At 49.2% G+C, this 27,597-nt stretch overlaps 1 protein-coding gene across 6 annotated transcripts in view; it reads left to right on the top strand.

Annotated features, from left to right (window-relative positions):
• IFT122 (intraflagellar transport 122) overlaps positions 1-27,597 on the top strand; it is a 68,164-nt gene that overhangs the window by 19,408 nt on the left and 21,159 nt on the right. For all 6 annotated transcript variants that reach the window (XR_009009463.1, XM_057554603.1, XM_057554602.1 and 3 more), the window contains 10 exons: positions 1,513-1,588; positions 7,674-7,865; positions 8,024-8,162; positions 9,369-9,571; positions 10,508-10,645; positions 12,063-12,227; positions 14,344-14,541; positions 19,813-19,953; positions 23,832-23,885; positions 26,737-26,898. Coding sequence is in view for 5 of the 6 variants with exons in the window: in XM_057554603.1 (XP_057410586.1) it covers positions 1,513-1,588; positions 7,674-7,865; positions 8,024-8,162; positions 9,369-9,571; positions 10,508-10,645; positions 12,063-12,227; positions 14,344-14,541; positions 19,813-19,953; positions 23,832-23,885; positions 26,737-26,898 (1,468 nt within the window). In the remaining variant the exon portion in view is untranslated. The remainder of the gene's footprint in view (positions 1-1,512; positions 1,589-7,673; positions 7,866-8,023; positions 8,163-9,368; positions 9,572-10,507; positions 10,646-12,062; positions 12,228-14,343; positions 14,542-19,812; positions 19,954-23,831; positions 23,886-26,736; positions 26,899-27,597) is intronic.

The raw sequence follows: 27,597 nt of genomic DNA, 5'->3' as shown, positions 1-27,597 counted from the left end.
CTTTCTTAGCCTGTTTCCACGCCGCACCTCACCTTGTATTTGCTAGGACACGTGTCAGAGAGGAGACCCCATCTTACCCACAGTCCTCACGCCAAATCCTCGCTGTCCAGCCGTCCTTCCTTCTCTTCGGTCGAGGTTACCTGCAGGGAAAACACTGCAGGCTGGAGTGCGGGAGCCAGGATATTCTGATTGGGCAAAAGTGATCGAGCTTAGGACTTTTCAGACTGTGTTCTGTGGTGCCTGGGGTTCTTTGGAAAAAGAAGGTGGGAGGTGGGGGACAAGGAAGGGAGGAAAGGGAGGGTTTCAGGTCCCTATCTGTGTTTCAGCCAGAGCAGACCCTTTAATTGTTAGCACAAGTTTTTGTTTTGGTAAGGAGTCCCACCGCCAGGGGAAAAAAAGGGGAAAAGAAGGTTGAAAACCACCCATCCAGCTCATGGGGCTGAACCCGGCCCAGAGCTGTATGTGGTCTCCCCAAGAGGGCTCACTGTAGCCTGGGCCTCTGGATCGTGTTTGGATTTCAGTGCCATTCACACAAAGTTCACCTGTGGGTCCCCTCCATCCCTCTCCATCTTTGTCTTTTTTCCCTTAGTTACGAATTAGTGCTATTTTGCCACTCTTGGCTGGGTTTTGCAGATAGGGCTACACCATGCTTTGCCTGCATATCTCATGGTGCTGCCCAATGACCACAAGGCCCTGGGCTCAAAAAGCTGGAATTAGTAAACAAAGAGGAGGCAACGTTAGGTGGGTTAAGACCAGGACTCTAGGGCTGGGAATGTCTCTCTCTTGAACTAGATTCCTGAGTAGCCTGATCCCCAGCCTTAGCTGAGAAGGTTTCTCCTGTGCTGGTCCTACAGCCCCAGTTCCTAGACACTGATCCTGATAGGCACTCAGTTTCAAAGACAGTTGTTGGTCTTTTTTATTATTTATTTATTTTTTAGATCCAGTCAACCTTTTCACCTGTGCAAAAACCCCAACTGTGAGAGAACCTAGTTTTAGGTGTTAATTTCCCTCTTAAGGAGAAGCAAGCCAAGTTCCCCTCTGTCCATTAAAAAAATCCGACGATCCATGCCTTCCCAGTGCAGAAGACATATCTCTCCACCATCTCCCCATGTTTTATAGTGTGTAAGAGAGAAGCACTCTTGGATCTGCAACCTTGCTGTTTCTTAGCTTTGCTCTGAGGAAACTGAAATGAGAGGTTTCACGTCTTCATTGTGGCAGTGTCTTGGCACCACGAGCACCTGAGTGGTAGGGCATTCAGTGAAATAACATCCCGGGAGGGCTGAATCTCACCTGGCCCCTTCCCATTGGACTGATTGATGGGTAGGCCCACATTACAACTTTTGGCCTCTGTACTCTTGTCCAACATTTGGCAATCTGACAGCCTGGCCAGGGCTTTCTTTTTCCTGTTGTTTGTTAAACTCTCAGACTACACTGAGATGTAGATGCTGATGAGGGCTACACTCCTGAGCAGGCCATGGCCCCACGTAACCTTTTTTGTCTTCTGTTGATTAGAGAGGAACATAATGACATCCTGGCTGTAGCTGACTGGGGACAGAAACTTTCCTTCTACCAGCTGAGTGGAAAACAGGTATGTAGCTCTGTACAAGCCCGATGGGAGAAACAGTTTCGGTCATGCCTGTTTTAGTGTATTTTCATGTTTGGAGATTGTATTAATAATAATTGTACATTATTTTTGTTAGCTCCTGTTTATTGAGCACTTACTGTGATACCAGCTTCGGTGCTCAGTGCTATGCATACTTTATCTCATTTAATTCTTACAAAACCTTTTGAAGTAGGTACTTTGATCAACTTTTTAGAAATGAGTAGATAATACTTAGAGCGGTGAAATAAATATTATGTCCAAGGTCTCGCACTGCTAGTAAATGATGACACCTGGGATTGAAACGCAGCTTGGTCTGTAAAGTCTTGGTTCCAGTCATGACCCTACCTTTCTGTATTTGATTTATTCACCCTGTGAACAGTTATGAGCAGCCGCTAGGCCAGCCCTTCACCTATTAGGAGCTGCTGACATAGCGCTGTGTAAGTTAATGCCTCTGCTCTGCGAGAGCTCACAGGCTGGTGGGGATAGCCAGCAGTCCCCGTGCAGTGTGATCCGTGGCATGAGAGAGAATTGTACACATAGACAGCTATAGGGACACAAAAAAAGAAGGCAGCACTGCTTGGGAGACCGGAGATTTTGTAGAGGTGAGCTTTGAGCAGGACAAGCAGGAGTTCGCTAGGCAGAGGACAGTGGGAATGGTGTTTCAGGCAGAGGAAATAGCATCTGCAAAGGCAGGGAAGAATGAAAATATGTGACAGTTCAGGCGACAGTGATTTGTTCAGGGTGACTGGATCCCCAGACTTGTGGACAAAGATGGAGCTAGAAAGGAAGATGGGGACATGATTGTAAAGGACCTGACTCGTGAGAATAAGGAGTTTGAACATCATCTGCTGTAAGTATTCAGGAGCCATAGATCCAGGTAGGGAGTGAGCTGGTCAGATTCCCATTTCAGAAGATTTCCTTGTTTCTGTGGAGGGTGGATTAAGATAGAGAGAGCCTGGTAGTAGGAAAATCTGTTAGTAGGCAGAAGACACTGAGGATTAGAGCGAAGGTGGTGGGGGTGGCTTGAACCACATACAAGCAGGTGAGAATTACAGCCTGTTCAATGGAGCCTTTGTTTAACAACATCCTTACTCCTCAAAAAATGTCACACTAGAAGGGAAAGGTTTCAGGTATGTGTAGCCTACCTTTGGGGCCATTTCTTCTACCTCATCTTATTGTTGGTCATTTCTTTTATAATTAAGTAAAGAAAAAATAAGGAGTGTTTTCTCAGTTTCCCATGGCTGATTTCCCCAAACCCTCATTTTTATCATCTTGCATCTAGCCCTGGCACTATCTATTCCTCCACTTAATGTGTGTACATCATCATTCAACAAATATTTATTGCATATATACTGTGTAGTGGACATCAGGTGTGGGTATTGGAAGTTCATGGGAACAAAAATCCACACTACACAGGGAAGGAATGGGGTCTCGTTGCTATAGTGACCACAAAGAAGAGCTCAACGTGGGGGCCAGGCCATGGGAGATATCTTGCATGTATGCAGCTCCAGAGCTCATGTTGTGGCCCTGAGTTTTTGAATGATAAACAACCTCACTCTGCTGAGATAACTTGTTTGGGACAGTAAAATTGTTTCCTCAGTGGGTAAGTGTCTTCTAAATCTGGGAAGATTTAGAATTAAATATACGGTGATGAAGTAGATCAAATCTATACTTTTGTGTTAGGCTTAGGTATAATGTGTACTTTTGGCATTTTAAGCGTTTGTAATGTTTAAGGGGATCTGGCTTAATAATGACAATAGCTAACGTTTATTGAGTTTCCGGCATTGTATAAACTCTTTATAAGGTTAATTCTTTTAATCTTTATAACAACTCTATGAGATAGATACTATTATCACCGCTTTACATCTAAGAAAATTGAGGCACAGAGAGGTTCAGTAATTGCCCAAAGACACACAGTTTAGTTAGTGGTCAAGCCTGGATTGGAACCCAGGCAGACTGGTACTAGAATCCCTATTAGAATCTCTATCAGATTTGTCTTATGATGACCATTGAAAAGACATAATCTAGTAATCAATTTTATTCTTCCATTTTTTTTTGGCCATGCTGCACAGCTTGCAGGATCTTAGTTCCCCGACCGGGTATTGAACCCAGGCCCATGGCAGTGGAAGTGAACTCCCTTATTCTTCCAATTTTAAACTGAAAGATAAAAGACTTTTTTATTAAGTACCTAAGCAACATTGGAATGTTAAAGAGATTTATTATATTTTCTGGCTTGGGATTGTGGGGGAGGTCACTGAGCTTCTTGATGCTATACATCTATGTCTTTATTATTTCACCAAATATGGAAAATTTTTTGGTTATTATTTCTTCAAATAACTTTTCTTCCCCATTCTCTCCTGTCCTTCTAGGACTCCAGTTATACATGTTAGACCTTTTGATATTGTTCTCCAGGTCACTGAGGCCCTGTTCATTTTTTAAATCTTTTTTTCCCCCTCTAATCTTGAGATTGGAGGATTTCTGTTTCTCAGTCTTCAACTTCACTGACTCTTCTGTCATCTGTAATATTTCTCTTAAGCCCATCCAGTGAATTTTTGTTTCAGTTATTGTATTTTTCAGCTCTAGAATTTCTATTTAGCTCTTCTTTCGTATCTCATTCATTGCAAGTGTATTTTCCTTTATATATATATTTTTAAAATTTATTTATTTTTATTTATTTTTTGGCTGCACTGGGTCTTCGTTGCTGCGCGCGGGCTTTTCTCTAGTTGCGGCGAGTGGGGGCTACTCTTTGTTGCGGTGCATGGGCTTCTCATTGCCGTGGCTTCTCTTGTTGCAGAGCACGGGCTCTAGGTGCGTGGGCTTCAGTAGTTGTGGCATGCGGGCTCAGTAGTTGTGGCTCCCGGGCTCTAGAGCGCAGGCTCAGTAGTTGTGGTGCACAGGCTTAGTTGCTCCACGGCATGCGGAATCTTCCCGGACCAGGGCTCGAACCCATGTCCCCTGCACTGGCAGGCGGATTCTTAACCACTGCGCCACCAAGGAAGTCCTCCTTTATATTCTTGACCATAGTTATAATGGCTTTTTTTTTTCTTTTTTTTTTTTGGCTGTGCCTCATGGCATGCGGCATATTTGTTCCCTGACCAGGGATCGAACCCGTGCCCCCTGCAGTGGAAGCTCAGAGCCCTAACCACTGGACTGCCAGGGAATTCCCTAAAATAGCTATTTTTAAATTCTCATCTGCTAATTCTAAATTCTGAATCATCTTGGGGTCAGTCTCTATTGGTTGTCTTTTCTCTTGAATATAGTTCACATTTTTCTGCTTTTGGGAATTTTGGGTTATATTCTGAACATTGTGAAGGATACAGCATAGGGAACATCTGTCATGTTCCTCTTAAGATTATTGTGTATTTTTTTTTTTTTTCCCTTAAGCAGGTAGTTAACTTTGCTGGACTCAATATTTAAATTGTACCTTTCCAGTGTGGGCAGCAGCTGGAGTCTCTGTTCAGCTCTTCAGCCTTTGCTAGGCTACTTGGCATCTGCCCCACACGTGGCGTGTGTAGTTCAAGGGGCTCCAGATATTCAGCAGTGTATGTGCAGGATTGGGGCTCCCCCTCTGCATCTGTCTCTTTTCTGGGGTTTCCCACCTCAATTGCAAGCTGCTGTGGTCTCTCCAAGTTCTGTGCTCATCCATCAGGTCACAGACAGTGGCTGCCCTCAGGCAAAAAGCCATTAAAAAAATGAGAAACTCACCTAATGCCATTCCCTTCTTCCAGATGCATTTGTGTCTTAAGTCTCTTTCTGCTTCTGGTTGCTCTCCAGTGCCTCCAGGTGGTTGTAGTTTATAGTTGGTCCAGAGTTTACAGTTGTTACCTGTAGGAGAGTTGGTCCAGTGGCAACTAGTGAGCATTACCAGCAGCTGCAAGCCTTCCGTGCCATCACTCATACGATTTTTTAGTTTTCTCATTAGAGCTACTGTCATTATGTAAGTACGAGGGGAACTTTTGGTTATTAGGCATTTGAAATTCTTAAAAAGGAAAATTGAATATATTAAGTTAATAATTGCAGTTTAAATTAGTTTAAGGGAATTAACTAAGTTGTAAATGAGACTAAGGGATTTTATGGTCTGTTCAAAATCGAATTCCGTAAAGTTTAACGAAAGACTCCTTTTCAGTTGGTTGCTTATTTTTACTAGGTTTATAAATAGGAAGATATTTGTAAGTTGAACAAATATTTGTAAGTTGAACAAAACTTGAGAAACCAGGATTTTAGAGTTATTTCTATAATAAAGTGATTATTAGTTTAATAATAATAATAATAAATAGTCTTTTGTCACAGAAGGCACACTCGGGGCAGCAAAGGACTCGGGTGACAATGAGGAGCGTGGGCTTTAGTGGGGAGACATCGAGTTAAATGTGCAACTACAGAGCAGTGAGAGAAGTGCTGTGGGAGAGGCGAGCACAGGGAGATGGCTCTTAATTAGGCCTTGGGTGGGCAGGGAGACTGGGGGATGCTTCCTGGAGGAGATGACACCTGGCAGAGAAGAAGAGGGAAAGGGCACTCTTGGCCAGGGCTGGGGTGGTGTGGAGAATGGCACCTGTGTCATCACGGAGGATTGCAAGAGCATGGGCCGCTCAGGAAACTAGAAGAAATTCATTTTGGCTGAGAGAAGGATCTTGGGAACAGAGCTCAGGAGCTTGACCTTCATCCTGAAAGCAGAGGGGGTGCCATCAAAAGTGAAAAAACAGTGCACAGAGTGGGAGAGAATTTTTACAAATCGTTTATCTGATAAGGGACTTGCATCTAGAATATGTAAAAAACTCCTACAACTCAATAATAAGACAACCTAATTAAAAACTGGGAAAGGGATCTGAATAGATGTTTCTTCAAGCAAGATATACTTGTGGCCAGTAAACACATGAAAAGATGTTCAACATCATTAGCTACCAGGGGAATGCAAATCAAATTCACAATGAGACACCAGTTCACACCCAGTAGGATGGAGAAATTGGAACCCTTATTTACTACTGATATGAATATAAAATGGTACAGCCAGCCACTTTAAAAAAGTCTGGTAGTTCCTAAAAAGTTAAACATGAAGTTACTGTATGACTCAGCAGTTCTACTCCTAGGTATGTGTATCTAAGAAAGATGAAAACATATGTCTACACAAAAATTTGTACACAAATATTCGTATCAGCATTATTCATAATAGCCCAAAATAGGGAGAACCCAAATGTCCATCAACTGATGAATGGATAAATAAAATGGGGAATATCCATACAGTGGAATATTATCCAGCAATGGAAAGGAATGAAGTACTGATACATACTACAACAAGAGTGAACCAGTCACGGAAGGTCACATATTTTATGATTCCATGTATATGAAATGTCCAAAATAGGCAACTCTATAGACAGGAAGTAGATTAGTGGTTGCCTGGGGATGGAAAGAGGAGGGAATGGGGATTGACTGCTAACAGGTACAGGGTTTCTTTTTGGGGTGTTGGAAATGTTCCAGAATTAGTGATGAAGGTTGCACAACTTCAAATATATTAAAAGCCAATGAATTGTACACTTTAAGTGGGTGAATTGTATGGTATGTGAAATTCCTCAATAAGGTTGTTATAAAGAGAAGTTAGGATGAGTGTAGTTTCAGAATAAAGGACAGTTTTTAGAAAATTGAATGGACTTAGTCTTGTGAAATAGAAAAAAAGAAAGGAAAGAAGGGAGGGAGGGAGGGAGGAAGGAAAAGGAAAGAAAAAGAAAAGAAGCTGAGGGGAATCCTGAGTCCTAGTAAAGGCCACGTGCGGAGGAAGGCCTATGGGAGAAAGACCGTCCAGGGTGCAGATGGGCTGAGGAGCTGAGACACACCCCTGGAGCAGCCGGGTGGGACTGCGGAAGACACTGGAGGATGTGGCTGTGTGGAGGGGAGCGGTAGGGTGCTCCAGAGCGCTGGCCTGCGTTCATGATGGAATCAGTCACACACGGGAGAATGCTGGCCAGCTCTCCCCAGTCTTCCCAGCTCCCTCTAAAAGTTGGAGGGAAAAGCCCTTGATTTTGCTGTGATTATTATGAATTCAGAAGTAGATTTCCCTTTGTGTGTTCTCTTTCCTCAGATTGGGAAGGATCGGTCACTGAACTTTGATCCCTGCTGCATCAACTACTTTACTAAAGGGGAGTACATTTTGCTGGGGGGGTCAGACAAGCAAGTATCCCTTTTCACCAAGGATGGAGTGCGCCTCGGGACTGTTGGGGAGCAGAACTCCTGGGTGTGGACGTGTAAAGTGAAACCCGATTCCAACTATGTGGTAAGAAGGGGGAGTTCATTTGATGGGCCATTGCCAGAGTAGTCAGTGAACATCAGCCATGTTTAGCCAGTCAGATCATTGACGCTCGTTCCTGACAAGCGGGAGGGTCGACTCTTTCTCCACAGAGAGCTGGGGATTGACACTCTCTTTCTCTGCAGGTGGTAGGCTGCCAGGATGGCACCATTTCCTTCTACCAGCTCATTTTCAGCACAGTCCACGGACTCTACAAGGACCGATATGCCTACAGGGATAGCATGACTGATGTCATCGTGCAGCACCTGATCACCGAGCAGAAAGGTAAAAGGCAGGTATGGCCCCTCTGCCCTCCGACACTGGGAAGAGGGGCAGGTTGAGAGGGCTCCTGACAGGGCGAATGAAATGGTAGGAAATGTTTCTCCTTGGTCTTTTGGAAACACGCGGGACCACCAGCTCTTGCTTTTTTTTTTTGTGGTGGGGTGTGGAGAGGATGTAGATGTCTGTGAAAACAGTAAACCCTCTCTGCAAAAAAAAAAGAAAAAGAAAAAAGCACAAACTCAGAAAATTTGGCAGATAATACTAAGGGGAACGTGGATCCCCTGGCTAAGGAGGATAACGTCTCACAAGTTAGTGCTGGGGCTTGGGGCTGACCTGCATGGGTCTCTGTGGACCTGTATCCTCTCTGGTCACAGTCGCTTCGGGGGTGCTGCTCCGTCAGCTCCGTCTCCACTCGCCTCCTGGCGGGTCCTTCTCCCAGAGATAAGCAGGCAGTGGGTTGCACAGGCTTGGTCAGAAGATCAGGGTTCCAGGCCTAGTGTAGTCAGTCTCCTCCCCTGTCCACCCAAGTGGCCATGCTGGTTCAATGCACTGACTTCAAGTGCATTCGTATTCAGACGTGCTGGCCACAGCACACTGCTGGGGGCCTGTGGGTAGGGATCCAGGTCGAGGGTTGTCCTGCAGATTCAGGTGGCATCCTCTGGTCCTCATCTGGGAGCACCACCTCTGGTTGAAGATTCCAGCTGTGATGGTGAGGGTGTAGCTACTTGGGTAGCTCCCCGGTTTCCTTCCTGAGGACATTTTCTCCACCTGGTCTGTAGCAAGAGTGTGAGACCCTAGTGTGTACCGGAAACTACCTTTGGTTCCCTGTTGTCAAGGGTGGTGGGTGGGAAGTGGCCAGAGGTGTGGGCCGTTACCCGGACGGGCTCCCGATCGTCAGGGGCCGTTAGTGCCATGCAGAGGAGATTAGATTTATATTCAGCAAGTGATGGTAGCACAAAGAATTTTACTTTCCATAGCCATTTGTAATCTTTCGACCACAAACATTGTATACAATTTTGGATCTCAGTTTAGCAGAGCTGATTGTACATATTAGACACTCTGTAAAGATTTTTTGATGAGAGTATCTCCTTTAATTGCCAATAGCAGTAACTAAATGATGGCTTTTAATTTCTCTGCCTTCTACCTTACTTAACAGCCTCTTGGTAGAGCTGGTTTTTTGTTTGTTTGTTTGTTTTTTCTCTTTGACAGTTCGGATTAAATGCAAAGAGCTTGTCAAGAAAATTGCCATCTACAAAAATCGATTAGCTATCCAACTGCCCGAGAAAATACTCATCTACGAGTTGTATTCAGATGACTCGTTGGACATGCGGTACCGGGTGAAGGAGAAGATTGTTAGGAAGTTTGAATGTAACCTCCTGGTGGTGTGTGCTGACCACATCATCCTCTGCCAGGTGGGCAGCGGTGGCTGGGAGGGTGGGCCGCATCCGCTTCATGCTTCCTCCGAGAGTGGGGTACCCAACTCACAGCTTTAAAATTGGTCACTAGGAAGCAAGTCCCTTTCCGTCAAGCTCAGTGGCTATTCATTGCTTTCATTTTATTGGCATCTAGATGAGTCACACTCTACCAGAAAGTCATGGGCCATAAACTGGAGAATACTTTTTTGTATTGCAAAGCACTTTGTTAAACTGGGGTTGTATATATATTTTAATGACTTAAAGCATACATTGATATCCCACAGAAGGAAGATCAATATTTTTTGGTAAACATATACACCTAAAAATTTGTGATAACTTTCAGTTAAACAACAAAAAAATTTATGAAATCAACTCACAGTCGTAAAGGAAATTTTACTTCTGAGAACTTTTTTCACAGAAAAAAATTTCTCAACTTAGAGCTTCCTAGAAATGTCTAGGTCAACGCCAGGAGGGTTTGGAAAGACTTTAAGAGAAGGCCAGCCCAGCATCTTTCTTGGAAGTAGAGGTGGATTTGGTTTCAAGAAACTAGGCCTGTTGGAAGTGATAAAATGGAAGAAATCCTTTAGGAATCACTGGATGTAAAATACTATTAAAATCTCTCTAAAAATCTAGAACTTCAGGCAGTTTAGGGGTACCACAGGTTATAGGATAGATGTGGCAAAAAGCTGTGCTTTTGGATGCTGCCTCTGGCTGTGGCCTCCTGGAGGTCTGCTCAAGAACTGAAGCTGAGCTGGGCTTCGTGGGGAAAACTTGTGTGCAGGGGTAGTGGTGCCAGGCCTGGGGTCTAGATGGGGTTCAGTAGGTACTGAGTGTGTAGGTATTTTTCATCCCTTCGGTGCAGGCAGACCTCCTTGGGAGGGCTGGGCATGCTTATCCTGTTGAATATCACGCAGAGCTGCACTTGCTTTCTAGGAGAAGCGGCTGCAGTGCCTGTCCTTCAGCGGAGTGAAGGAGCGGGAGTGGCAGATGGAGTCTCTCATTCGCTACATCAAGGTGATCGGCGGCCCCCCAGGACGGGAGGGTCTGTTAGTCGGCCTGAAGAATGGACAGGTGAGCGCTCCCTCGCGTCCCCCATCAGGCTGATTATCTGCAGGCAGACACTGGCGACCAGACTGGTTGTGACCCTGAGGTGGGTTCCCCGGGGCAGGAACAGGGCTCCCCGCCTCACCTCACCCCCCGCCCCAGGCCCATTGGAGGGCCTCCCAGAGTTCCATTTTATGAGGACAGCTTCAGGCCAAAGATGCTCCGACTCATAGCATGCCGAGTTCTGACAGAGTCGGCCCTGCAGCCTCTGGGCTGCTGTAGAGTGGGTTAGTGGATTTAAGGTCACCCAGAAGGTGGGAGACTTGTTAGAGATTCAGTTTCAGTGTCTTGCTAGAGAGGAAGGCAGAGCTCGTTCCTTAGGTCAGATCCCTGTTAGAGCAATGCATGGATCAAGGCATGTGTTCTAGCTTGTATCCCAGAGGGTGCTAGTCCTCAGGCTGTTACTAGATGTTTAAGACAAATGGGCCCTTTGCTCAAATAGATGTGGAAAATCTAGGTTACAAAAAGTTAAGCAGATTTATGTATGCGTGTGTGTGTGTGTGTTCTTTGCTCAAAAGAAGAAAGTTCTAAGTGGGTTACATGGAAATTTGAAAGGGAAAATATAACTGCAATATAACTGCATTAGCCTGAGAGTCAAGCTGTCTAGCAGATGGCTTGTGGCTGAGCCTTGTCAGGCCTTTCCTGGGGACGGAAGTCATGGAAGTTGAGATTGGCAGGGGCCACAGCGTAGCAGCACCACAGGGAAGGAAAGCCAGCTTCCTCCTCTCTGTCAGCTGTCACTTCCGGCGCGAGGCTGGAGAGCATGGGCTTTGTGGGCAGGTGGACCTGGGGTCATGTTCATCCGTAGCTACTCACTAGCTGTGTGATCCTAGGCAAGTCACTTCACCTCTCTGAGGCTCAGGTTTTACAAATGAAGAGAATACCACATGTTTCACAGGGCTGTCAAAAATGGTCAATAACTGATAGCTATGTACATCATCAACTCCATCATCAAAATTGTCATCATCCCCACCACCAGCGTCATCGTCGTCGTCATCTTGCTGTGGCCACACCAGATGTCTTGTTAGTGTTTACAGGCGCCTCTTCCCGTGGTAGTCTGTGACTCAGCTCTCGTTACATGGTGTCTCCTAACCCTGCAGTTGGGGTAATGTTGTTAATAGTCCCCAGTCAAGCAGACATTCAAGTGAGTTGGTCGTGTCTTGGGGACTGTCATTACCTTGGCGGCCTCTGACGGACCACACTCCCGGTCTCCTATGGAGAAAGCCCTGTTCTCTTTCTTTTGATGGGTCCTTTTCTCTGCACAGAGCCTCTGGTGAAGTTAGTGGGAGTTGTTCTTGTAGAGCACATGGGTTCCAACGGCCTGGCGGTGCTCCAGGGTGTTGTTGCCATGGGGACTCACAGTTTTCCTCTGAAATTTTGCCAGATCCTGAAGATCTTTGTGGACAGTCTCTTTGCCATCGTCCTGCTAAAGCAGGCCACAGCCGTGCGCTGCCTGGACATGAGCGCCTCCCGCAACAAGTTGGCCGTGGTGGATGAAAACGACACGTGCCTGGTGTATGACATCCACACCAAGGAGCTCCTGTTTCAGGTGACCCCCAAGAGTGCCCAGGACGAGGTCCTTGCCTAGAGACCCTGCAGGAAGGGCTCACACTCTGGCTCCCGGGCGGGCCTCCGGGGAGAGCAGTGAGGTGTGAGGTGTGGGGACCGCACGGCAGCGCAGAGTCCAAGAGGCCGGGCCCAGCCTGCGCCTCGCACGTGAGCGGCGGGAGCTGGGCAAGCCTCGTGGACTTCGGTTTCCTCACAGGTAAGGTGGGCAAGTTACACCTTTCTTATGAGGTTACTGTGAGCAGTAAGTGAATAATAGTCAGTCTAAGTGGGGCTCATAGGTGGGCTCTCAGTAGGTGTTTTAATGTGAAGATGATTCTTTTGAAAAAGTCTGCTGCTCACCGGCTGGAGGCCTGCCTTTGTCTGCGAGTGCCCTGAGACACGGTCAGGAAACAGGACCGGTTTTGTCATCTAAAAGAAGGGAAGGGATGGGGGCAGCTCTTCCTCTGCTGTTTCCCAGGGATACTGTAAGAGCCAACAGGAGGTGGAGTGTGGGGGGGACAGTCGTTGCTTACACACTGCTTGGTCCTGTGGCTGGAGGAGGGGTGTGCCCGGAGAAGAGCGCCCACAGGCTCTGTGCCCAGCGCCCGCTGGCTCTCTGCTGGACTCGGCGCTGCTCTTTGCCTCTTTAGGGCTTTGTAAGCGGTCAGGGCCATTTGCCTGAGGCTGGTTCCCCCCAGAGCTAAACCCTCCCCTGACTGGCTTCCTCAGCCACTGCAGGTTTCCCTGTGTCATGGGCAGATTGAGGACCCTTTATTAGGGCTCCTCCTTGTCCTCGGCAGCAGAATCGGCACGGCAGAGGGGTGCGGCCTTGGTCGTTTGGAAGGGGACACCTGGCTACCACTAGCCCAAGGCGACTCCCCCATAACAACTCGCCCCCATCACCGGGAGGCAGAGTGGTTTCGAGGAAAGAAAGAGCACAGGCTGTGCCTTCAGACAGACCTGCCTCCAGTTCTGCCGTCATCACTTACTGTGTGATCTCGAGCAAGTTAGTGAACCTCTCTGAGCCTCAATTTCTCCTTACCTCTAACATGCAACTAGTACTTGCCCCCTCACAGAATTGCTGCTGGGCTCAATAAGGTACCATAGAACCTAGCTCAGTGCCTGGCACAAAATAGGGCCTTCGGTGTTACGTCTCTTCTCTCCAGACTGAACACCCACCCCCTGGAGGTAGGTTAGCAGGCCCCCAGTTGTGAATCTGCGCCTGAGCCTTGAAGGAGTGGAAGGGTGTGTGTCCTTCCCAGTCCCCACTGAGGGTTCTGCAGGCAGCCAGGGAAGGTAATTCTCCAGGCTTGCCAGGGGACACAAACATTCCCAGCTATCTTTTTTTTCTCCTCTCAGCTGCCCCGGCCCCCTGCAAGCAAAAACAGCTATATTGTTTTTTTCTCATTATAAAAGTAATCCATGCTCATTATAAACGATTCAGGCATTGTAACAGATTCTAGGTGGAAAGGTATGAACATCTGCTGGTCCCTGGGGCCCCAGAGCGGAGCAGAAAACTTTGGAGGGGAAGTGAGGGGGGAGGGGTGCCTCCCAGGGAGACTGTAGTTTTTACATGTGTGAATTGTCAATGCAGAGAGAATATATTATTTTCTAATTTAAAAAATAACTCACTGTTCTTTTTCTTATTATAAAAAACAATAGATGTTCATGGACCAAAAGAAAATTTCATGGACAAACAGAAAATGTAGAAAACAAAAATTACCCACAATTCCACCCACCTTCAAACAATCCCTGTTAATTCTTTGGAATATACCCCTTTAAACCTTCTTCCATGACTAACTTTGTATATTTATTCCTTAATAGAACTAGAACCCACCTTGCTGATTTTCTCATTTACTATGTAATGATTAATACTTGGGGATAATAATATTTTTTTCAAAAGTAATGCTCGCTTATTAAAAAATTCCTACGCACACAGTGCAAAGAGGAGCTTGCCTCTGTGTCCTGTCCATTTCGTCCGATCCCCTTCTCCCCCCGTTCCCTACACCCCACTGTTGGCAACTTAGTGTGATTCAGGCTTTAAAAGGAGTCCTTGTCTGAGTGTAGGAATGGTGCCCACGCCCGGGGCTGTCACCCTCACCATCCCCGTCCCTCAGGAGCCGAACGCCAACAGTGTGGCCTGGAACACCCAGTGTGAGGACATGCTCTGCTTCTCTGGAGGCGGCTACCTCAACATCAAGGCCAGCACCTTCCCCGTGCACCAGCAGAAGCTGCAGGGCTTCGTGGTCGGCTACAACGGCTCCAGGATCTTCTGCCTCCACGCCTTTTCTATGTCGGCCGTGGAGGTGCCACAGGTAACCCAGGAGCCTGTCAGCTCTTAGCGGGGGCAGGGCAGACGAGACCAGGAAAGCCAGGCTCCTCGTGGTGCGTGGGAGGGACTGGGGAGGAGAGAGGGGAGAGAGACTAGAGTGGCAGCCGTGACAGCGTGGAAGGCACTCTGGACTTGAACCTGAACCCCATGTCCACCCTTTGCAACCTGCGTGTCTTTGGGCAAACAGCTCAACCTCACTGAGCCTCCATTTCTTTCTGATCCTCCTTTCCTGGGAGGGGCGGGGAGGGGTATGCAAGGTTGTCTGGCAGCAGACAGCGTGTTTTACTGAGAGCCGTGCGTGGGACAGAGTGGAACAAGCTGGCAAAGCTGGGAGTCCAGCTGGGAGTCCAGCAGGGCGTCCGCATGGCATGTGAGGGGGTGGTGTGTGCGTGTGAGAGAGAATATGGGTGGGACGGGGCGTAGGAGCCGAGGTCTGTTGAGCCAGAAAGGGAGCGTGGGACTGTCTGCACCCGTCCCTCAAACCAGGAGGAGGCCAGAACAGATGTGGGGGGGTTGGGGCGAGCTGGAGTCCAGAGCCACGGAGTGGTGGGGAGGGCAGAAACAGACAGGAGGGCAGAGATTGATGACCCAAGTTGGGGCTGGCCTAACCCTGGCGGCCCCAGCTTCCTGTCTTCTCCCCAAGGGAATCGCGCCCTCTGTAGAGCTGTCTTAAAATAGAGACGAGCGCCAAGGAGAGGCTAGCCCTCAATTTCCCATCCTCGAGAGAGAATCACTCTTGACTTTTTTTTTTTTTTTTTTTTTTTTTTGCTGTACGTTGAGGCTTGTGGGATCTTAGTTCCCCGACCAAGGATTGAACCTGGGCCCCCGGCAGTGAAAGCACTAAGTCCTGACCACTGGACTACCAGGAAATTCCCAAGAATCACTCTTTTTTTTTTTTTTTTTTAATAAATTTATTTATTTTATTTATTTATTTTTGGCTATGTTGGGTCTTTGTTGCTGTGCATGGGCTTTCTCTAGTTGTGGCGAGCGGGGGCTACTCTTCATTACTCTTCGTTGTGGTGCGTGGGCTTCCCAGTGTGGTGGCTTCTCTTGTTGCGGAGCACAGGCTCTAGGCGCACAGGCTTCCGTAGTTGTGGCTCACAGGCTCAGTAGTTGTAGCTCGCATGCTCAGTAGTTGTGGCTCGTGGGCTCTAGAGCACAGGCTCAGTAGTTGTGGTGCACGGGCTTAGTTGCTCTGCGGCATGTGGGATCTTCCCGGACCAGGGCTCAAACCTGTGTCCCCTGCATCGGCAGGCGGATTCTTAGCCACTGTGCCACGAGGGAAGCCCAAGAATCACTGTTAAAGATTGTAGAATATATGCACCCAGACTGTTTCTATATGTACATATAATAGATGCGTGATACGCAATTATGAGTATATGATTTTATATAAACACTTTTAAACAAAAGTGGAACCATACTGTAAATACTGTTTTGTGACTTCTGTCTGTAAGTATTGCTCCTATAGATGAAACCTCAGGTTTACTGTACTTACTTTACTGAATGTGGATTATAAATAAGACTTTTAATCACCTCCCCTTACCTCCATCTTCTAATTCACCTGACATTTACATACTGCAGACCCATCACTTTGTATGAATTATTGGCCATCAACTAGCATTCTGGCTTTTTCACTCAGCAATCTACTGGAAACATGGCTCCACATTAGTAAATGTGCTTCTCTAGCATTTAAAAATACTGAGGTGATTGTAGATTCACATGTAATTGTAGGAAATCATACAGAGATCCTTTGTACAACTTGCCGAGGTGTTCCCGCTGGTAACAGTTTGCAACCACAGTACAAATTTATCACCTGTGTAGGTGAGTGGTACCTCCGCCATCAGCCCACCAGATCCCTGGTATTAGGTTGCCCTTCTGTTATAAACACACCCCCTTCCTGCTGCCCCCATTGTTTTTAACGATTGCTTTTTGTCCTGTCACATGACGTCCACAGCTTACTCAACCAGCGCCTATTGTTCGATGGTCATGCTATTTACAGCTTTTTCCCTATTGTAGATAGTGGGCATCTTTCTAGCTAAGTCTTTGCACCAATCCCAGTATAGCTCCTTGGTATAAATTCCTAGGAGTGAAATTGCTGGGTCAGAGGTCATGTCTATGTGAAAGATTTGTAGACGTGTCTCCAGATTGCCCTTCAGCTGGGCTCCATCCGTCTGCGCCCCCTCCAGACACCTCACCTTCACTCACACTCCCTGCCTTGGCTTCTTGTAAAGGCTGGGGCTGGGGTCCGCTTCTCCCTCTAAGCTGATGATACCCTTGTTACTTATTGCTTCGGGAATTAATAGTGCCTGACACAGAGCAGTTATTCAATAAATGGCAGTAGAATTAAGATCTGAGGAAAAGGAGAGAGACAAAAAGAAAGCCAGAGAAAGAAGGGAGAGAGGTGGGTGGAAGCAGGGCAGGAGGAGGGGCAAGAACCGCCCCTGCTGGACTGTTTCCTCGCGGAGCTCCCCATCCCGAGCCCCAGCTCCACAGCCACCAGAAACCCAGTCCTCCTCCATCGTGCCAGGCAGGCCATGCTGAGTGACAGTTTTCCTCCAAGACTGCCAGCGTGACCTCGAAGATAAATGCAGTTTGCTGCTGCTCCCTGGCTTTGGCCGCCAAGTGGAGCCGGCGGGGCAGCGTGGGGCTCCCTCTGAAGCCAAGCCCTTCAGATTCAGCAGCCAGAGCCCCCGTGGCTGCACCAAGGCCATCCTGCTGATGCAGCAGGTCACAACTGCCAAGGGTTTGGAAAGGCAGCCTCAAGACAGAGGCTGTTTATCTGTCGCCTCTGCCTCCAGCCATCCTGTGGCTTTGGCCCAGAGAGGAGGGAGAAAGAGCAGACCCGCTCTGGGGATTTCTGGTTTCCTTTCGAAATTTACATCATCTTGTGCAAGAATTGGTTAGTTGGGGCTGCCAAGTAGGGCGGCGAACCCTGGTCGGGCTTCTTAGGGCGGCGGTGACTTCATGCTTGGAATGCAACAATGAGATCAAGTAGAGCTCCTAGGGCATTTGTTCCGTCAGTATATTTTTAAAACTCCCGTTCTCAGAGTGTGCCTCCCAGGCAAGCCCGAGTGTTAACCATTTGTCCTGTGCTGGCTTCTGCTGTGCTTGTCCGAGTCCCCGAACCACACTTACGGGGCTCAGCCTTGGGGGCAGTTGAGGGGAAGGAGCACTGGCTTTGCGTTCTGACTCTGCTGTCCAAACCAGCTGTGACCTGGAGCAGCTCCTTTCACTCTTCGGGCCTCACTTTTCCTTGCAGTGGAGCTAAACGCACCCATCCTTCAGGTTTTGTCTGGCCCAATTCCTATGATTATTATTATCATCAATCTTTAAATAGCAAACCCTACAGAACAACTAAATTGGAACAAAAGTTGTTCACCAAAGGAGTTTAGAAAGGAAAGCTTGTTGTTCTTGGGGAGTTTGAGAAAGCTTCCGGGAGGTGGTGACAGTTGATCTGAGCCCAGAAAGGTCTGGAAAGACAGAGAGGAGCAGCAGCTGTGTTTCTGTGCTGAGAAAGCACAGTGGGGAGGGAGCAGGCTCGCTTTCGCCTGGCACCTTCCCATTTTCAAAGCACTGGTGGCCAGCAGGCTGGGCAGGGCATCGTAACAGAAGCTAATCAGTTTACCCCAAATCCCACAACTAGGATGTGGCTGAGCCAGGCCGGGGTTCTAGCTCAGCTGCTGCCCGCCTCATACCCTGCTGCCCCCTTGAAGGGAGGAGAGATGGGGGGCAGGGCAGAAAAGGTGAGCATTGAGAAGCAGTCTTGCTGTCAGAGGGGAGAATGGCTTAAAAAGAAACAAGTTTCCTTCAACTCTAAAGCTAAAAAATGGGGTAGGGAATTTCAAAGATAAAGGCCCCAAATGGACACAACAGCTCTTCCAGCTCCACATTTGGGAACCATTAACGCGGAGGTACTGGCTGATCGATTCCACTGCCCAGGAAGCCAGAAGGAGGGGTGCAGTCCCTTTAGCACGCTGACTGGCCTTTTCGTTGTTGAGGACGCCCGGGCCCAGCTTACACCTGTTCTCGTGTGCGAAAGAACACACACACACACATACACACACACACACACATGGCAGGGAGGAGCACAGAACCTGGTCAGCGTGCCCCCGGTCCAGCCTCAGGGCTTCCACGTGCCACTTCTGTGTCCTTAGCAGGTCAGTTGCCCTCTCAGTCTCCGGGCAGTAATCAGGGGGCAGTAATACCTACTACACAGGGCTGTTGGGACCGATCCAAAAGCACTTAGTAAACCTAAAAAAAGAAGTTATTAAGAACTGTTCACAGGTATCATGGTGAGGCAGCCCTGTCTGGACGGAGGGATGGTAGGAAGGTTCCCAGGGCTGGGGCACTAGGAGATGGCAGCCTTTCTTGGGAGATGCAGGTTTCTCCTCCCTCTTCGTAAGAGGCCATCCCAGGCCCCTTCCTCACAGTAACGTTGTTCATTCCTTCAGCAAACGTAGACTGAGGGCCCACTGAGGGAGTTAAGTACGACCCCGCCGCCACCCTCAGGTTGTGCACAGCCTTGTGGGGACAGACTTTTAATTAAAATATAGCCGGAGTGACTTCCCTGGTGGCACAGTGGTTAAGACTCCATGCTCCCAATGCAGGGGGCCCGGGTTCAATCCCTGGTCAGGGAACTAGATCCCACATGCATGCTGCAACCAAGAGTTCGCATGCCACAACCAAGGAGCCCGCCTGCTGCAACTAAGGAGCTGGTGAGCTGCAACTAAGGAGTCCACGAGCCACAACTAAGGAGCCTGCAACTAAGACCCAGCGCAACCAGATAAATATTTTTAAAAAATAAAATACAACCTGAGTTCAGGACAAGGGGCAGAGGGAGCTCAGACCCCTTCCCTTGAGGGGTCAGTGAAGACTTTACAGAAGAGGTGACATTTTAACAGGGCCTTTAAAGCCAATTAGGTACTTTGCAGAGGGCGAGGAGGGGCAAAGGCATTCCAGGCAAGCGTGACATCTTGTGATCCGGCCACCCTGGAGGTGGGGAAAGCCGGTGGTGGTGGAGGGGAGGCGGGTGGAAGTTTGTGCTACTGAATACGATGGCTGTGAAAGGGGTGGCCAAATGGAAGGGCATCAGGTGGGCTGGGGTGAGGCTGAGCAGGGTGCTGATGGGTCATTGTGACCTTGCTCTGTGACATTCGTCATTAAGTTGGTGCACACACGTGGAATCAGGCTTTGTGTGCATCTGACTTCCGTTGCTCTGAAGGCAGTCTTCTTTCCTTTTGATGAAATCCTCCAGTCTGCTCCGATGTACCAGTACCTGGATAGGAAGATGTTCCGAGAAGCCTACCAGATTGCTTGCTTGGGCGTGACAGACACTGACTGGCGCGAGCTGGCCATGGAAGCTTTAGAAGGATTGGAGTTTGAAACAGCAAAGAAGGTAAGCGTCAGTCAGCGTGAGCTGGAATTTGGTCCTCGCAGGCTCCCTTGAGGAGGCAGATGCCTACTGTCGTGGGCTCTGGAGTTAGACTGACCTGGGCTGGGATCCCAGCGCAGCCACCTCCGTGAGCCTCAGCAGGTAACAGCCTTTCTGAGGTTGCTCACCTGTAAAATTAGGGTGATGACAGGCCCCATCCTCACGGAGTTATAAGGATCTGATGGATAATGCCTGTAAAGCCTAACACAGAAGACGGGGCATCTGATAGACTCTAGCTGTCAGCCTTGTGAGCGATCATCCATGCACAGTGCACAGCAAAGCCTGCACATTGTCAGCACTCGGTAGACGGTAGCTTTTATCATTAGTATAAGCACTTACTGGTATTAGGGCCACTTATTACACAATGCTGTTTTTCTTGGCACTCCGCTAAGTACATTGGAAGAAATGGTCACGTTCTCTGATTCTGACAGCAGTGTCACTCCACACATACCCTCATGGCGTGCATGATTCACGGCCTTGATTCGTGGTGTCGTTGCCTGGCTTAGTCTATGAAAACTACAGAAATGGTTGAAAACATTTGCCCCCTTTGCACATATTAGAAAAAGCCCAGCTACGTCTCTGCGATGGGTTTTCATCTGGAGCCTGAAGTGGTGAAACGAGTGGCTTCCAAACCCCCCTCCCCTACTCCTCCCTCCCCTCTTTTTCTTCCCCACAGTCAGTTAACCAGGTCCTCATTTAGCCCATACTCCTGGCTGGTGGGCACGTGGTTGCGGAAGTGTGCGGTGCCCGCCCTGTGCTAGGGTGGGACTCCTAGGCCTGAAACGAGGCTGGATGGGGACCAGGCCGGGACTCAGCAGCCTGGTTGAGGCCCAGCTGTGCCTGCACGGGCTGGATGACCCCAGCCAGCCGCTTCTCTCGGAGCTTCAGCCCTCCCACTCCCACAGCGGGGATGGTGAAAACGCTGACAGGCCTGCGTGACACAGTGTCATTAGGTGTAACCCCCACGTTGTAAGAGGGATTCTAAAACTGGCAGTGGTTGTACAAATGCCAACCATTAGTACAACAAGTAAAATTACCATGATACAATAATTATCTGTATTATAGTTTTAGATCTAGCTAGCATCAGAAAAGTGGTAATAGAGGAGGGCTGTTAGGAATTCTTAAGAATTCAGAGGAGGGAGGAAGCAAGTCCATGGAGGGAGCTTCCCTCTCCTGCCCCACCCAGAAATGCCAGGTGGGGTGAAGAATGACAAAGGATTCCTACAATGTGTTTTGTTTGTTTGTTTTTAGCCTGGAATGAAATTAGAAGTCTTCCTGAGAGATTGTCAGTTACTTACACCCAGCAACTAAGCATCAGTCTCATCCTAGCATCAGCCAGCCCTGCCTAGCACGGTGCCGTAGACCATTAGGCACTCAGCAAACGTTTGAAACAAACTAAACTGGAACCCCTCCTCCCCACCCTGTATCCTCCAAACGCTCTCTGAGAATAGAGGTTATTGTGTGAAGCCCACAAGATTTTTTTTTTTTTTTTTTTATAGCTTTTTTTTTTTTTTTTTTTAAAGGATTTTCTTATTTATTTATTTATTTATTTATTTATTTATTTTTGGCTGTGTTGGGTCTTCGGTTCGTGCGAGGGCTTTCTCCAGTTGCGGCAAGCGGGGGCCACTCTTCATCGCGGTGCGGGGACCGCTCTTCATCGCGGTGCGCGGGCCTTTCTCTATCGCGGCCCCTCCCGTCGCGGGGCACAGGCTCCAGACGCGCAGGCTCAGCAATTGTGGCTCACGGGCCCAGCTGCTCCGTGGCATGTGGGATCTTCCCAGACCAGGGCTCGAACCCGTGTCCCCTGCATTAGCAGGCAGATTCTCAACCACTGCGCCACCAGGGAAGCCCAGCCCACAAGATTTTAACCATAGACTGGAACTTGATCATTTTATCCAAATTCCCATTCCCCAGCCTTTCTTTTTCTGCTTTGCCATGTCTCAGGCACACGGGGATGGAGGGTGGTTCCCGGCGATAGGCCAGTGTCTCCACTAGATGGCGGAGGAGAGCTGCTTCACACCTGGGAAGGCAGCCCCAAGCAGAACTGCAGATGCGGCCCTGTTCCCACACTTCCCTCTGCTTGAGGTTATCCATGGGCCTTGTGACTCTGACCACTCTGACCAGGGCACCCCTCACTCTGCAGAATGTGTCAGGGCTGAAGAAGCTCAGGTTTCTCACGGTGACAAGTCCTCAAATCCTAGCAGAGCAGAACTAGAAAGGCCATGGAGACGACCTCGCTAGCTTGCCCCTTTCCATAAGGAAGTTGTTGGCAGCCTGGAGGTGGGGAAGGGTTAGGTTCAGGGCCCCCCCAGCTGGAAGGTCTCAGAGCCAGGACTGAGACCTAGAATGCTCCTTCTTTCCTCTCTGCCACCTTGCCAGACACCCCAGGCTTCCCCCTCATGTTGCTTTCAGGAAGCCCAGATCTAGACGATAGCTTGTAAGCCCTCCTGTGTGGAAAATGGGTGCTTTGAGCCCTCATCCCTTTGCTTATGTGATGCGTGCCTGACCCTTTCAAGGGACCCCTCTTCAGGTCCCATCTGTCAGGTTCCTACCCTGTGATGCTTTGCTTAGTCCAGCCTCCTGCCTCCTGCCCGTTTCCAGACAGTGAATCTGTGTTCTCCAGGGCGTCTAGTTCATAATTGTATAGCTCTTGGCTCAGGGAGAGTTCATGATCTGTCTAATCTGCCTGCCTCCCCTTTTAGAATATGGGTCCCTGAATCACAGAGGGGGACAAGGGCCAAGTCGTGTTCATCTCTGGGACCCCAGCCCCTGATAGGATGCCTGGCCCTGCAGGATGAAGAGATGAAGTCACATTGTGGTCCTCTGTGAGGCAGCCGGAGGCCGGATGACCTGCTCATCTCCTGGCCTTTTAGGTGGAGCATGTCACGCAGCTGAGCAGAGAGAGCGGTTGGCCAGGGTGGTGGTTCTGCATTTTAAATTCGAAGCTCCTGGACCTGCTGCCTCCTCCAGGCATGTGTCAGCCCATTTCATGTGGGACTCTGTAGAGAAGGCCGCCTGGGAGGAATTAAATGGGAGGAGATGCTGGCAGCAAAGCCACATGAAGATCCGCCTGACAGGGTGGGTTATGTTCCTCTAAACCCCTTGCAGAATCTGAAAGCAGCACAAGGGGCTTAGCTAACATCAGTTTGCCTGCAGAAGGCTGCCTAGAAGTTTCTAGTAGCCCATGGGTTAAAATCTCTGGCTTTACTGCGAGTCCAACGCAAGAGCTCCACTTTTAGGATTTACATAAGAGTTTGCCTTCCAGGGACTTGGAGTGATTCATTGCCTACCTCCCCCTTCCTTCCAGAAACCATCTTTGTTCTTTCTCAGCTTTCCCCTCTTCCCCTCCCCCTGTGCCGGCACCACAGGCCCTGTGTTTGTGCCCTGCCGGTAAGCAGGGCTGTCTCCTGTGCTCCGTCCTGGTCGCTGAGGTGGACGTGCGGTCTCTCCTCAGTCAGCACGTCCCCCGACTCCCACCCCACTCCCACTCCTGTGCTGCTGCCTCAGAGGCTCCGACCAGCCTGGTCTTCCCTTTCGCATAGAGATTTCTCCAAGCCAGCCCGATCACCGACTGCGGTATCCGAGTTTTGTTTACCTAGTCCCAAAGTGAGTGATGCAACCAGGGCTTCTTTGCTGTTCTTCATATGGACTAATCCCAGGGATAAAGCCATGCTTCCCTGGGTGGCAGGACCCTCCCAGTACACACGGTGATTAATCAGTGCTTGTTTCTTTCCCTCCTTACTGGCTCACTTTCTAAAGCTTGACTTCCCACCCCCAGCCAATCACCCACTTTTGAAGCCCAGAAGGCAGCTGATTTTATTCTTTCATTTCTTCCCCTGTAGGCCTTCACCAGAGTACAAGACCTCCGGTATTTAGAGCTCATCAACAGCATTGAGGTAAAAGGTGAAGCGTTCTTGATTCTCAGGGAAGCGCAGATGCGCTGTCCGTGGTTTGCAGGCAGCTCTTCCAGCAGGCGAGGGTCTTGAGGACACGTGGACAGAGCTCACTGGTGTCTGGGCGTCCGGGCCACAGCCTTGCTCTGGGGGGCAGAGTGCCACGTGGGGGGAGCCAGCACGTGGGAGCCGGGAGTACAGTCTGTCACTTGGCAGCTGGGTGAGGCAGGTGGGTCCCTAATCTCTCAGAGCTTTGGTCTCTTGTCTGTGAAATGGGATGAGACCTACCTCACAGGGTTGCTGGGAGGATTAAACAGTTCTCAGTAACGGGATATCATCCTCAAAGTGGCTGTTAGCTTGCTACCACCCTCTAGGGCTCCGACAACGTGCCAGTGTAGGAGGCGTTTCCCAAATGCACATGGTCTGCACCCACCTGCAGGGATGGGCCCTGGGGAGGGAGGCATGTGACCGAGCTGGCGCCTGCGGAGCTCTGAGCCCTCCCCGCAGCCCACCGGTCCTGGCCTGGACCTCGTCAGCCACACCCAGAGGCGGATGGGGGCCTAAAGAGGCTGGTTCTAGCTGCACCATTTGCTGGGTGATGGGAGAAAATATTTTTCATTCCTGTGCATCTTCATGCTGTCTGTCCGTAAAAAGGTGTACATATTTCTTCTTCTGAACAGATTTATTGTGAGGCTCTGGGAATGTGAGATACATTTGAATTCACATATGGAAGCAGTGAGGAGATCAGCAAATGTCTCCTCCCTTCGATTCCGTTCAGCATAATAAACACCTGTCGTGGGCCAAGCCGTGTGGCTGAGCCCAGTGGGCAAAGAGCTGAGTGGAAGAGAGGCCTGCAGGAGCTCACAGCCTGCTTGGCCTAATAATAGTTGCCGTGTGTTGAGTGCCTGCTCCATGCCGCACGCGTGATCGATGTGTACATTTGGTGAGGCAGCTGCTGTTCTTACCTCTATTTGATAAACAAGGAAGCTAAGGCTCAGAAAGGCTGTGTCACGTCCCCAGGGCAAAAAGATGGGTTGGAATTTAAGCCAGTTTTGTTTTCCACGCTCCTGCTGTCTTTACTCTAGGCCATGTTGCCCTCTCGGAAGTTGCTCGTGGTGCTTTCCCTGCACTCCCTCTCCCTCCCCCAGCACAGTCACAAGGAGCATCTGTCGTCCGTTCCGTCTTTACCTGCATGGTGAAGGGTTTCTTCAGAGCCATCTACCCATGATGCCCAGTACCACTTACTACTAGGGGCCACATTTGTAGATCAGCTGGTCTGGATCTAGGGGTCTTAACATCAGGCCATGGAACATAATTTTTCTCTGTGTAAAAGTAACCGACCTCTGTGAGGACCAACTCTGGCCATTTATCACGTCTTACGGAGATCCCGTGTACTGTCTCTTCTGGTGTGCTGTGAGCTGGGCAAAGTAAACTTGTAAGAATTGCCTCTTGAGAAAGAGCAAAGTGCCTTTGAGTGAGGATCCATTTTGTTTGCTCTGAGGCCTTAGTTGCTTGCTTCTAGGCATTCAGCATTGTTCCAGAGAACTGGGCTTCCTTACTGCGCTTCTTTTGGATGGGCCAGATGCAACTGTGCTGATAGCAGGAGGAACGGCATCTGTCCATGTGGCTCTTACACATTGAGTGTGTGGAATCCTTTGTACTGATCATGGTGAGGTTCTGGGGCCCGGAACAGATTTGGCCTAAATTCCACACCTAGTGAAACCTATTTCTTTATCTCACTGCAAGATTTTAATTCATTTCGTACTATTAGGAGTTAGTTTATTTGGCTGATAAGCCTAAACTATGTGTAGTTTGGTTTTTTTTTGTGGGGGGAGGAGGTTAAAAAATTATTTCTGTCAGTGGGGAAGCATGTTGCCTGCCACTGTTATAACTTTCACCAGCTTGCCTAGGAGTTTGATTCAATGTTTCATCTTCCTCCACTGTGGCACACTAGCTAGAAAACAGGCAAAAGGAGACTGCTGGGGATGAGAGATTGGGTGCTATTGAGTGTTTACAAATACTTGAGCTGTAGACTGTTGACTGTTCCCTAACACAGGAGGGAGGGGAGAGTGCCAGTTACTTCTCCTTGTTCTCAGCACTGCTACCTGTGTGTGTGTGTGTGTGTGTGTGTGTGTGTGCGCGCGCGCACACGCGTGCGCGCACAGGTGTGTTGTTGGGGGCCGTCACAAGTTTCCAAAGGCTGTATTACGTGGAACAAAGAGCATCTGGAGTCAGACAGAGTCCAAACGCCAGCTCTGTGTGATCGCGACCTGCCCCTCTCCCGAGTCTCGGCTTCCCGCAGCGTGACACTTGGGTGAGAAGTAGCTGGCGCCTAGTGGGTTCTCAACACACGGCGTTGCTCGCCTTCTCTTTAGAGACAGGGACGTAGTAAGATTCTCTATCCCATTTTGTTGGTCTTTTTCTTGGGAAGAAACCCTAAACTTTGTCCTTGTCCGCCATTATCATGAGTAACAACTCAGCCAAACCAGGCCTGAGGATTTGGGAGCTCTTAGAGCTTGGGGACCCCCTACGAGTGGGTGGTACACACCATCCTCACTATGCAGTTGTTTCCTTGGAAGAATATATAAGGAAGCAGCCATGAGGAATTTCCATTAAACAAACAAAAGTTTGCATCTCTTTTGATCTTCACTCATCTGGGGAAGAAAAAATCTGCTTTTGTTGTCAGGCATTCCCACCAGAAACCTAGGTGAGAGACACAACAGCCCAGGAGCCAAGCGTAGGTTCCAGTAGGAAGGCCCAGGGGCTTAACTTGAAATAGCAACATCTAACTTTTGTAAAGGCTGCTTCCTGCCATGGCTGCAGAGGCCATTTCCTGTGCTTCTAATTTTTCCAGGAGAGGAAGAAGCGGGGAGAGACCAACAATGACCTGTTTCTGGCAGATGTGTTTTCCTACCAGGGGAAGTTCCACGAGGCCGCCAAACTGTACAAGAGGAGCGGGCACGAGAACCTCGCGCTCGACATGTACACAGACCTCCGCATGTTCGAGTACGCCAAGGTAACCCGGCCACGGCCTGCCCAGCGCTGTGCCGACCCTGCGGCCTCCAGGCTGTCTACCCCAGAGGTGGTGCGGACAGACGGTAGCCGTGGCCTCAGAACGGGTGTGGGCACATTGGTAAACAGAGGAACCATCGGAGGCCACTGGTTAAAGCTGACCTACAACTGACCTTTCAGGCTGACGTCAAAAGGGGCAGAGTGTAAAGGTTCAGAGCTTTGTCAGTGACAGAACTGGATGGGCGGTGAGTCCTAGCCAGCATAGTCGCTTTGTTAAGGGTTCGGGGTTCTGTTTCCCACAAAGTCTCTCAAACCTTTGTCAGAAGCCACTGAGAACCTGTGTCCTCAGGCATGAGCTGGTTCTGCCGTTGTCGTCACATAGGCCAGCATGGTTCCCTGCAGCCAAGGTTTCCTAAGTGCCTGCTCTGCTTGGTGCTCGGCTTCGCTGGGCCGCAGAGGCGCTGTGACAGAGGCCTTGCCCGCCGCTGTGAGCACACTGTGCCCCCATCGCTCGCCTGGGGTTGGGGGAGATATCCTCTTGCATTTGAAGGGCCCCTGTGAAGGTTAGTCCCCAGCAGGTCTGGGCCTTTAAAGGTACGTGAGGGCAGTCTTCCTGGAGCAGCTCCTGATGGCCTGTGTGAGACTGAGTCCCACTGAGGACCCCAGACCACCAGGACACATGCAGGTTTGCCTAGCGGGGGTG

Source organism: Balaenoptera acutorostrata, chromosome 10 (assembly GCF_949987535.1).
Source record: "Balaenoptera acutorostrata chromosome 10, mBalAcu1.1, whole genome shotgun sequence".
NCBI classification, from domain to species: Eukaryota; Metazoa; Chordata; class Mammalia; order Artiodactyla; family Balaenopteridae; genus Balaenoptera; species Balaenoptera acutorostrata.
Note: the sequence above shows the minus strand (reverse complement) of the source record. Positions and strands in the feature narration are given on the sequence as shown.